At 42.9% G+C, this 12,146-nt stretch overlaps 1 protein-coding gene across 4 annotated transcripts in view; it reads left to right on the top strand.

Moving 5' to 3' along the window:
- Positions 1 to 12,146, top strand: part of IL1RAPL2 (interleukin 1 receptor accessory protein like 2) — a 482,185-nt gene that overhangs the window by 358,031 nt on the left and 112,008 nt on the right. For all 4 annotated transcript variants that reach the window (XM_083486405.1, XM_083486406.1, XM_083486404.1 and 1 more), the window contains exon 6: positions 4,099 to 4,173. In XM_083486405.1, coding sequence (XP_083342531.1) covers positions 4,099 to 4,173 — 75 coding nt within the window. The remainder of the gene's footprint in view (positions 1 to 4,098; positions 4,174 to 12,146) is intronic.

Below are 12,146 nucleotides of genomic sequence, written 5' to 3'. Positions count from 1 at the left end.
GAATTCCTGCAAAAGGAAAAAGCTGTACAAAAATTACAGGGGAGGGTGGGAAACACCATGCAAACTTATCAGGAATTGGTTGCCTTTAGCAGTAAGCCGTACCCCAGCTTCAAGTGCTCAAGGAAGGAAAGTAAGTACACATAGAATCTTTGCAGTCAGCCAAAACCAAACAGCAAAAGATTTCTCCTGAAGAGTTTGCATTAGATAAAATGGTTGCTATTAGGTTATACATAATTTTATGTGCTTCTGTTTCAAAGGTACTTGACTTCTATGCCCCAAGTTTTCAGGAGAAGAATGATTGTGTAAAGGGAAGTGAAATTCAAGCAATATCAAATGAATGCACACACACATATGCACACAAAGATATACACACGCACATATATATGTACATGCATGTTTTGCTTCTGCTTGTGTTGCTTACCACCTACAGCAAACCTCACCCCTTTATCAACCCACCGACTCCTAGACTTTGTGAAACCTTACACGCTAATCCAAAGTGAGGAACCTTTTTAGCTCCCACCCTGTGGTCCAGCTTCAACTGGTGGGCACAGCAACTCACAAATAAATTGCAAAAGAAAAGTCTATTAGTCAAAACTACATACAAAAATGCATTTATTAGGAGAAATTTGCCCCCCCAAATGCTGATGAATTTTCCTGAGGATCTTTTTTTTTAAAAAAAAGAATTGTAAATTATCCTGGAAAATTAGAGAATAGAATATAAGATGGGGGGGGGGCATAAGAAACTCTGAGAACCAAAATTGACAGATTTGTCCAGGTACTTCTATCTCCTAAGCTCCTTCATTTTATACTAGATTGAAGGATTCCCCCCTATTTTCACCCTACTCCTCACCCAAACTTTAAATAATAAATCAGGCCTTGAGCTCAGGCTTTCAGTCTAAAAGGCACAGCACAAAAGGGAAAAGGGTTAGGAGAGAGGAGTATGGAAAGAAAACTCTTGCTACCCATTGTTGCTCCCACTGTAGGTGGGACACAGAGCAGGGTCTCAGCATCAGATCTTAGGGAGCAGCCAAGTTGATATGGGAGCTGGCAGTGCTGGTCCTAAGCCATTCAGGGCTTTAAAACCATTTACCAGTATCTTGAATTGTGCCCTAGATTGAACTCTCTGGCCAGAGCCAATTTTAAGTCACATAAATTAGTCCTTAGTATCTATACTGAAGCAAATTAGGATTTGAGAATTGTGCTATGATCCATCCCACAGCTTTTGAAAATTCTCAGCAGAGATAGCACCATATATGATTAGGTAGCAATGACAGCTCTTCCTTCTTCCTCTAATAGCATTCAGAGGTCCTGAGTGCGTTAGCAAAAGAAATTGATTATTAGGTTCCTGCCATCAACTTTCTGCTCCTCAGCTATTCCAAAAGTAATTTAATTGTTTCAGTGGGCTGGATGTTTCCTAGGGGCCCACTGTCACTTTTGAGTTTGGAATGAGGTGCCTTGCGCCAATTCCATTCTTACAAATGGAATTTCCCATTTTGCTCTAATAAAATTGTACGTGTAAGCAACATAAGTCTTAGGAGATCCACTCATGATTATTCTGCCTGGGTAAACAGAACTTTTCATCTGAATGTATCCTGCTTATATGTAAGGAAGGAGATAACTGAAAATCTGTTCTGAAAGTCTCATATGAATACTGGAATGTTATTTTATTAGAAGTGGATTGGGGAAGGTAGAGCTTCTATAGGTCTGCACCTTAGCTTGGTGAGGTGATTATAATTCCAGGAGTCTAGATCTGCCACTTGAATTTTCTGGGTTCAGGTAGGGGCTTTGGGCAGAGATTGCACAGAATGTTTATCACTGGAATCTCCAGGTAGGACTGGCAAAGCACCCTCTTTGAAACCCTGTAAAGCCACTGTTATTCAGCAGGGGTTGATCTCTTACCTGTTTTTGGAAGCAGGTATCTATGCTAGCCAAATACCTTCCCTTTAATTTAGAGAAAAGGCAAGCAAGAGGAGGCATGATAGACATTTATGGAATTATACATGGCATGGAGAAAGTGGAAAGTTTTTCTCCCTCTCACATAACAGTAGAACTCATGAACATCCAATGAAGTTGAATGTTGGAAGATTTATGTCAGATAAAAGAAAGTATTTCTCCATGCAGCACATAGTTAAACTATGGAACTAGTTTCCCCAGGAGGCAGTGATGGCCAACAACTTGGATGGCTTTAAAAGAAGATTAGACAAATACCTAAAGGAGAGGGCTATCAATGACTACTAGCCATGATGACTATGCTCTACCCCCACAGCTGGAGGCAAAAAAGCTTTTGAAACCAGCTGCTAGAAACCACAGGAGGGGAGAGGGCTCCTGCGGTCATATGAGAGCCAGCATGGTGTAGTAGTTTAGAGCGGTGGACTTGTAATCTGGTGAACTGGGTTTGTGTCTCCACTCCTCCACATGCAGCTGTTGGGTGAACTTGGGCCAGTCACACTTCTTTGAAGTCTCTCAGCCTCACTCACCTCACAGAGTGTTTGTTGTGGGGGAGGAAGGGAAAGGAGAATGTTAGCCGCTTTGAGACTCCTGAAGGGGAGTGATAAAGTGGGATATCAAATCCAAACTCTTCCTCTTCTCTTCTCCAGCAGGCTATCTTTATGTTCCCATTTCATCCCTTCGGGCTGATTGGCTCCTAGGGAGACAGAGAGCAAGGAAGTGGGGAGACCAGAAAAAATGGGGGAAGGAAAGGAGTTTTGAGAAGGTGTAATAATAGTAATAATAATACACCCATCTGGCCGGGTTGCCCCAGCTACTCTGGGCAGCTTACTATATGAAAACATAGTAAAACATCAAACATTAAAAACTTCCTGATACAGGGCTGCCTTCAGGTGTCTTCTAAAAGTTATGTAGTTCTTTATCTCCTTGACATCTGAAGGGAGGGCGTTCCACAGGGCGGGCACCACTACCAAGAAGGCCCTCTGCCTGGTTCCCTGTAACTTTGCTTCTCACAGTGAGGGAACCATCAGAAGAACCTCAGAGGAGGACCTCAGTGTCCGGGCTGAGCAATGGGGGTGGAGACACTTCTTCTGGTATACTGGGCCGAGGCCATTTAGAAATGATGGAAGCAGATGGAAGGAGATAGTAAGGGAAGAGGAGAACTTGGGCTGAAGGGTATACAAAATAGCAAAATGCTTTATTTGGGGAAATTGCTGGGGGGGGGGAGTATATGCCATTCTAAACTCTACAGAGGGTGGTGAATACAGCACATGATATGGGCTGTCCCTTGAGTCCGCTAGATGACAACGCAAGGGATCGTTGCCTTAGGAGAGCGAGAAAAATTCTCAGGGATGACTCACACCCCGGCCATCACCTCTTTAATCTTCTGCCCTCAGGCAGGAGTTATAGAAGTATAATCAGCCGTACCAACAGGCTAAAAAATAGCTTCTATCTGTGGGCTGTTAGGCTCTTCAATGGAAAATAACATAGTAAAATTGACTTGTGAGGTGGTGTGTTGTTTGATAAGAGATTGGGTGTTGGGGGGAGAGGGAGGGAGGCTTGTTTAATTTCATTGTACACAGATTGTACAATGACAATAAAGGTGTTGTTGTTATACAGAAATACAATTGGGGGAAATTGTACTAAACTGCTGGCAAATTTTCATGAGGATTTTTTTTAAAAGCAAATTGTTGCACAAATGTGAAGAACTGAATTTAAGATAAAAAAAGAAACTTGAAGAAGTTAAATTAACAGGTTTGTCCAATCTTAGCTGCCCACATGGGCTTATTTAGGGGTAAGGGCCATAGCTCAGTGGTTGGGCATCTACTTCCCATGCCAAAGGTCTCAGCTTCAATTGCCAGCATCTCTGGCCAGGGTTGGGAGAAGCTCCTATCTGAAATCCTGGGGAGCAATTGCCAGGCAGTGTCAGAAATACTAAGCTGGGTGGACCAATGGTCTGACTCAGCATGAGGCAGATTTCTATGTCCCTATATTCCTACTGCAGTCTGACACTACCAAAACAATAAATATAATAAATGTTTGTTGCACCAAGACTACAAAAATGCAGCCATTTGTGACAGCTGTTTTCCTTATTCTGCCATTTGTCTGAAGTTTCCTTCATCCCTCTTTTGTCTCATTTTTCTCTTCTAGCCTTAGTCACTAAGAGGCCTCCTCAGCCTATGTACCCTATGGAGAACCAGACGAGCATGATAGATGTCCAGCTGGGTAAGTTGCATTTTGGGGGGGATAACAGTCTGGAGAAAATGAATAAAGCCAGAAAAGTTTATTGCCAGCGTTATTACATGCAAGTCAATTTGCAGTGCTCTCGTTTATAAGGGTGGAATTTATTGCCACAACAGCTGCAGAAAATGGGTTTGCGTAGTGTCAAGGAACTCTGCTAACTGGCTATTTAAGACAATGGGCCTGTGGGTCCTTGGAGAAGATGATGGATGGTGCCACAGGTGTCTGAAATGGCACATGCAACAGCCAGCTCTTACTGTGCATGGAGCAAACATGCTTGTAAAATGATGTATTCTTAACAGTACTCAGGGTAGGGGCATGATAGACAATTATTCAGTTATGGAAAAAGTGGAAAGAGAGAAAGATGGGTTTTCCTTTCTCTCCCATATTACTAGTAAGTAAGTCATCTAATGAAAATATTTTGCAGGAGAACCAGGACAGACAAAAGAATGGGCTTCTTCATACAATGCACAGTGGAGTTAATGACAGGAGAAGGGAACTTTTCCCAACCCAACATTCCACGGGTCACATACTGGGGCTGGGTGAGGCCAGGGGCCAAAGTTGGTGGGTAACAGGGCAAAAGTGGGCAGCCCTTGAGGATGTGAAGCAACCCCAGGGAGTGTAGCCCAGGAGGAGGCTGAACCCCTAGTGCTCTGTTGCATAAAACTCCCTCAGAATGACACAACCAATCAGGGCACACCCTACGTCAGCTAACATCATGTCACTCTGTCAGGTTGCTAAGCAACACCTCCACCCGTCTTCCTCTTGGTGGGCTTCAACACTAACAGAAGTAACTCTTGAGTTAGGAACAGAATGATCCCTGCTGCTGTACTTGGAACAAGGAACATACAAAATAAATGGAATCTAAGCAGGCTCTTCAGTAAGTCCAACTAGTTATGTGACCTAATTGCAGTCTCTAGGCTTCAGTTAATACCTAAAGTTGGCTTTGTTCTTACTAAGAAGCATTTTCTTCCATTCCTTTATATGATGACAAAGATCAAAACAATCCTGTCAAACTGAGACAGAAACTGAAAGCTGGAGTTGCTTTCCACATATTTTCTCTCCCCAGCTCCCATTATACGGTGCTCGAAATTTAGAATAAGATTTCAAGAGAGCTACAAAATGAAGAAGATTCTCCAAATCATATTAATTTTCTTTTGCCATGCTAAGGCAGACAATAAGTTAATCCCAAGAGGACAGCCAATCTCACATTCATAAGTTCTGTCTCACAGTTATTTTAGAAAGATCACATAGTCCTTTGACAATAGACACATTACTGCAGACTCATTTTGCCTTGGTAAGACAGGAAAGAGTATTAGCAGATGTGTGGTTGTCAGGCTGCTCCATCCTACAGGATCTCAGTGGGTGTAACAATATGAAAAGTATTACTAGGCAGACTTCTCAACAGGTGGCAACTGTGGGCAGTTGTTGGGGCCAGTTGAGGCAGATTTATTAGAGTAAATGGGGCATTGCCCCACCAATTTCAGTCTGCTTTCCACCTGTATTTATATTCAGTCCAGAGGGTAGCACTGGCTGTCAACTAACTCTTCAAGAATTCAGCAGGGAGGATGATGGAGACAAACTCGAATTGGCTCTGCCTGTCATTGGCTCTGGCTCCACTTACCACTGGACTCCTCTGTATGCCCAATCAGTCTCAAAGGACAAAATCTACCACTGGTTGGGGACCCAGCAAAGATGCACTCTTCCATTGACTCCCGAGACAGACGGATGCCAAGCAACCAGCCTTGGCGACACTCTGTGTACAAGCTAAACTACCCTTTCCATTTCTTCTATGCTTGAGCTAACCTAAGACAATGAGTGGCTTTATACCATCAGGCCATTGGTCCATATAGCTCAGTGCTGAGCACAATGACTGCCCAGCAGCTCACCTGGGTTTCAGGCAGAGATGTCTCCCAGCCCTTCTTGAGGATGCTGGGAATTGAACCTGGAATCTTCCATGTGAAAAGCAGATGCTCTGCCACTGGAACAGCTTTTCTGTTCCTGGTGGCTTCTGCCCAACCATTTCACCTGTTCCTCTGCTTTTCATTAACTATATTTGTGGGTTTTTGTTTTTGTTTAGTCTTGTCTATGATTTTATTGCCACTGCCATCACTTTTGATGATAAATTTGATTAATTTAAAGAGTGTTCCTCTATGTACCATTTGAACATATTTTACTTTGTAAAGCATCTTAGTCTTATCTGAAGTAAACATCCTTCTCTCCTGTATTTGTTAACACTTTCACATTCTTAGGATTGAGGTTTTTTAAAAATTCAGCCTTTGTTTCGTTGACCAGCATTTGGTCTGACATACTGAACAATTCCCAGAATTTTATTCACTCATTTGTTCCATTTATTAATGACTTCCTGCAAAACATATCAGAAAACTTAACGCTAAAAACATAAACTAATTTTTTTAAAATAAAAGAATTTCCAATATAAGAACAATTCTGCAAACTTCCCCAAGCTATTTTCCTATAGATAAAATATTTAGATAGTCCATTATTCATTTGGAAAGTTCCTTAAAGTGTGCTTAAATCAAAGCATCAGCCTTGATTGATTTGCTCAAAGCTTTCAGTCCTAAAGATCTGATTCCATTATGGACATGGCTGGGCTCTCCAACACTTTGATAAGGAGGTGAAAGATTTCCTTTGGAGCCTAGTTGGAGCCAGGGAAAATTCATTGCTGAGCGTAGCAGCATTGGGATCAATCCTGCTCTTACCAGTTCATTAGTATTTGTTCCCACTAAAAATGTAAAAACTGCTCTGTTGGCTCAGATCAAAGGTAACCCGGAAGTAGGGTACCTTAAACTCCCCAGTATCTATTGTCGCACTTCAAAGAGGACTATGGGGTTTGCTAACAATTAAATATACCCAGTGCTTTTTTCTAAAAAAGAAAAAAATGTTTAGGGGTACTCTCATTTTCCTACTCATATTGAAAGATGGCCCCTCAATGAGGCCAAACATAGATTCACAAAATGTTTAGGGGTATGCGTACCCCTGCAACACCCCAGAAAAAAGCACTGAATATATTTATTTCAGTAACATTCAGGATCACTTATAGACCAGTTTCTTGGTCCCAACCTGTTCACAGAAAACTGTAACTTCACCACTACCTTCTTTCAGGGTACAGGGCTGTAGTCCAAGTTCTCTATTCCAAGAGAACTTGCGTGTGTAGTGGTTAGAACAGCCTTTCTCAACCTTGGGTCCCCAACATCCCTAGCTAGCAGGACCAGTGGTCAGGGATCATGGGAGCTGTAGTCCAACAACATCTGGGGACCCAAGGTTGAGAAGGGCTGGGTTAGAGTGTTGGACTATAGGGAAATGAGCATTCAAATCCTCACTCACTCAGCCATTAATATGACCTTGGGCCAGTCACTGCCCTTGAGTCTAACCTACCTCATATGGTTTTTGTGAGGATAATATGGAGAAAGGGAGAACCATGTATGTCAGCTTAATCAAATGGGTAATGGTGATGATTATTGATGCTGGTGGTGATAGGTGGTTCTCCTCTGACTGGGGCACAGCCCCAGAGAATGATTCCTCAAGGTCTCCACTCCTGGTATTTCTCCAGAATATCCACCTATTGCTTCTCCCTCAACAGTTCCGGATTCATGTAGCCATGCTTCCCAGGTCAGGACAACTGACATTCATTGACTAGGTTTCTCCAGAAAGAAGGGCACCTTCTTCTGCCAGGGGAAAAACCTGGAACAAGCTCCCTTCCTGGCAAACAAGGGAGCTCTGCAGAAGTGAGAGAGGAAAATTGCTTCAGCTTGCATTTCAATGTGAACATACCTGTCTTCACACCTCCCAAAATAGTACATGAACTGATACACATGCATCCTTCAAAACTGCAGTGCAAGTCTCCAGTCAGAAAATGTGCATGTAGATACATATATTGAGGGGAAGTCTGCATGAAAATCCACATAATACTGCATGACGTTAGGAGACCCTGATTGCAAAAATGTGTACATCGCTGAGACAAAACTTCAAAATCCAAAAGCAAGCAGCAGGCCAGGGGGAGGGGGAAGGCAGTTGCATGCACTTGTCTCAGGCCTTGGAGGACCAGGGGCCCCCATTAGGGACTGCCTGCTTTTTCTGTTTGTGTTTATAACTTTATTATAGCAAGACTCCCACCCTGGGCCTCGAACAAGCTCCGCGTAGGCCTGGTAAGCCCCCATTGTGGCAGTTGAGCTCTGCTGGGTCATCAGACTAAAGGCCCTTCTAATCCCACACTCAATCCAGGGTACATTGCTACTGAGAAATGCTTGTCTTTCCCCCACACAACTTTGAAGTAGAACCTGGAATGTGGTTATATCAGTATCACAGCCCCTATTGTATAGAACCAGTGGTGTCAATGATGGTGAGAAACATGTATCCTTTCTGCCTAAAGTCATTTAAAAGTTAGCACACACAGGTCCCTGGGAAGCTCCCAGAAAACTGGCAGACTTACCGGTAACTTGATTATGGGGGTGGAGGGGAGAGAGGTCTATTGGTGGAAAAGTTTTCCCATTGCCAACGCAATAGGTTTTCTGTTTTACATTAATGAATGCACTTGAACGATTTGCAATTCAACCTGTTTTCAGAAAACAACAAATAGAAAATGATATCGGCTGAAATGTATTTCTTGCTCATGGTTAGGCTTTGAGAACTTGCCAACATTCGTTTTTATGAGGTGTTATTCGAGGCATTGCTGCGGGTGGGGTGGAGGTTTGCATTTAGGTGCTAGAGGGAGGAACAGAAATTAAAACTGGGTTAAGTTTGTATCCCATTCTCACCCTTATTAGAAAAAAAAAGAAAAGAAAAGATCAAACTTTTGGAAATGGATTCACACTGTGACTTTTATGGTCTTTTTGCTGGGCTTGTCATGAGAATGAGTTATTAGAATGTGAATGGCTCATATACTCTGTAAATTACAGGATAGTAACATTCTGCTGTGCTATTTTGACCTTTTCAACATTCTGCAATTTGCTAGGCTGTGCCATTCAGCATTTTCCCTTGTTTACAGCTTTGCTAAATGGACGAGAAGTGGCAGAACAGGCAGCCAATCAAAATATACAGTATTGGTAAAGGTCAAGATCGTGCATCATGCTACTTTCCCCACAGTTGGCTATCAAAGATTAGGGCATCTAGATTAGCTTAATGGGCTTCTTTTTATGAGAGTGGAAGGGAGGGGGGGGGAAAATGGGATTTCCTAATTGGTTTCAATAGGGCAACAATAGAGCATTAATAATGAGAAAGTGTTAATTAAATTCCCCTAGAGTATAACAATATGATGTTGGGTTCCTTAGGCAGAAAAGTCACATGGTTGGGTGCTGCCAGCAGGTGATCTAACTTGGGTAACTTGGCCATCTTTGCCACCCTGTCAGTTTTACCATACATCGCGGGCATCGATGCACTTAAATGATAATCTACATTGGCACTTTGTGTAGCACAAGGATTGTGAACCAGAGTTGGCACATTTGGAATTCTGAGAAAGTGCCGTGGGTGCCAGTCACAAAATGGCTGCCCTATGGCCTAGCTTCAGTTTTAGTCCGCAGCAGTTGACACAAATCCACATGCCCTTCTCTATCCTCCATCCAGGCAAGTGAGAGGCTTTATCAGAGTTCAAGGGCGCATTCCAGCCAAGCAAAAACACTCAAGGAAGGTGTCAAGGAAGTCAGGTGAGGGGTATGACTGAATAGGTGTGCAGCCTAAAGAGATTTTCTTGAGGGCCAGACAGAGAGGGCCTGGGCCTGAGGTCCACCACCCTGCACCAGAGCAATGCAGCCAGAGCACTGTAAGAAATTACAGCTGGCAGTATTGCTTGAACACAGTGATGGGATGGAAGCTTGATTCATTTTGCATTATTTATTTATTTAGAAACATTTACATACTGATAAATACTTCCAAAAAGCTCTGAGCAGGAAACCTACCCAAAGTCACACTTCCTGTAACAAATACACAAACGGAAACATAGCCACCTTTCGACATCTGCACTTCTCCAAATTTTGCACTGCAGTTTTCCAGCCAAGTAATGTACAAAAAATGCATATGCATAACCAGGGCAAAATGTTCATAAAAATGCATATGTTAGTGAAAATAACATGCAAAAAAAAAAAAAATGGATTCTATTGGGGAACATTGCTTTGCAAAAAAAAAAGTGCACTTTAGGCAAAAGTGTGTGTATTAGGAGCAATCTGCACTAAATGTTGATGAAATTTCGTGAGGACTTGCATACTTATCTAGAAATATAGAGAACAGAACATAAGACTGGAAAAATGAGAAACTGAAAGAAACCAGGATTGACAGATAGGAATGGTTATTCCTACCTGCTCAGTGCAAAACAGAGGGCTTGGGGGCAGTGCTGGAGCATTGTGTGCTAATAGCTTTGTGCTAATGTCATGTGCTGATGTTGGGCATGGGCAGGAACTGTGGGCAGAGAGGTCAGAATGCATCTCTATGTACAAAGTTCATAGATGTCCATCGTGGCTTTGGAGGGAATCCTTGTAAAGTACTGACCCTCATTTTGCTCCCCCCTCCAATAGAGATCTATTTGGCCAGCATGTAAATAAATATCAGTTTAATTTTAGCAGCGCTCCAGCCTAACAGTTTACTTCAAGGGACTCCAATTATGTGGCTCGCAAATGTTGCTGCATGCTTTACTGCTCAAGCTTCCTCCGATTCTCTGCTAACTCAAAGCATTTTCCATCCTTCACTGCCCAAGCTGAATAGTTTATGGGTACGGAATTTACATATATTACAGCCATCCATGATTAAGCTACAAATTATAGTTCACTGATCCGGAGACAATGACTAGAGCTGGGTGAATAATTAATTAACAACAGGTAATTTATTCAGTGGATTTCAGCCTTCTTCTCTGTTCGCGAATTGGACATGTAGAGACAGAACTGGGTTTTCTGCAGTGTATTCAAATGATTTTGGTAAATAAGTCTGCCTATCCAGCCCAGCCCTCGCCTGACTCCTGGCAAACATTCATTATATCTAATCCAGAAATTGGATGTTCTGATGGGAACTTTCAGCCTTCCTCTAAGGTCTGCTTCCCTTTCATGATTGATGGGTCTAGGCCCTTAAAAACAGAGACATGTTTTATATAAGGTGTTCTAATGAATTTGCTCATTCAGCTTTAGATTCTACAAACAAACACAGGGGTGGGGCTACCCGCTTCTAGGCAGGACTTGTTGCTGTGTTTGCGTTTGGACAGGAACAGTAACATGATGATGCTATTGGTCCTTAGGCTCTATATCAGGGTAGGGAAGTTCAGACTTCTGGAGGGTACCCAGGCCTATCCTTCTGGACCCCTGGAGTCATCCTAGGCCATACAGCATACAACTCCCACATATTTTTTAATTCTTTTTTCAGGCTGTTTGGATACTATGCAAAAGCATACACTCAAACTTTTTTACATCTTTAAGTTTCATTCTGGTGGGTACCTTATGCCCAGGCAGGGCCAACCCACCCATGAAGCAAGGTGAGGCTGCTGCCTCGGGTGGCGAGAGGCACAGGGACAGCAGATCTGGCCTCCAAGCTTCAAGTTAGAAGAAAGGAGATTCTGGCTAAACACCAGGAAGAGCTTTCTGATGGTCAGAGCCATTTGACAGTGGAACAGACTCCCTCAGAAGGTGGTGGACTCTCCTTCCTTGGAGGGTTTTAAGCAGAGGTTGGGTAATCATGGATGCTTTAGCTGAGATTCCTTCATAGCTAGGGGTTGTACTAGATGACTCTTGGGGTCCCTTCCAGCTCTACAGTTCTATGATTCTATGAATGCATCACCTACTGTTGCTATTGCTGCCACAGTGGCAGCAACGTCTGTGGTGCACTCCCTGGAGGCTGGATCTGTCTGCTCTTTGGCACACACACCCAATCCCTCCTCCCAACTCTAGGGAAGAAATGGAAGGAGCTCCCCTTTAATTCCCACTTGATTTGATTCCCTCCTTGTTCCCGTAGATCTTTATTTCCTC

The sequence above is a fragment of the Podarcis liolepis genome, assembly GCF_965112155.1.
Source record: "Podarcis liolepis genome assembly, chromosome: Z".
NCBI classification, from domain to species: Eukaryota; Metazoa; Chordata; class Lepidosauria; order Squamata; family Lacertidae; genus Podarcis; species Podarcis liolepis.
This window is presented reverse-complemented; position numbering and strand designations above follow the sequence as displayed.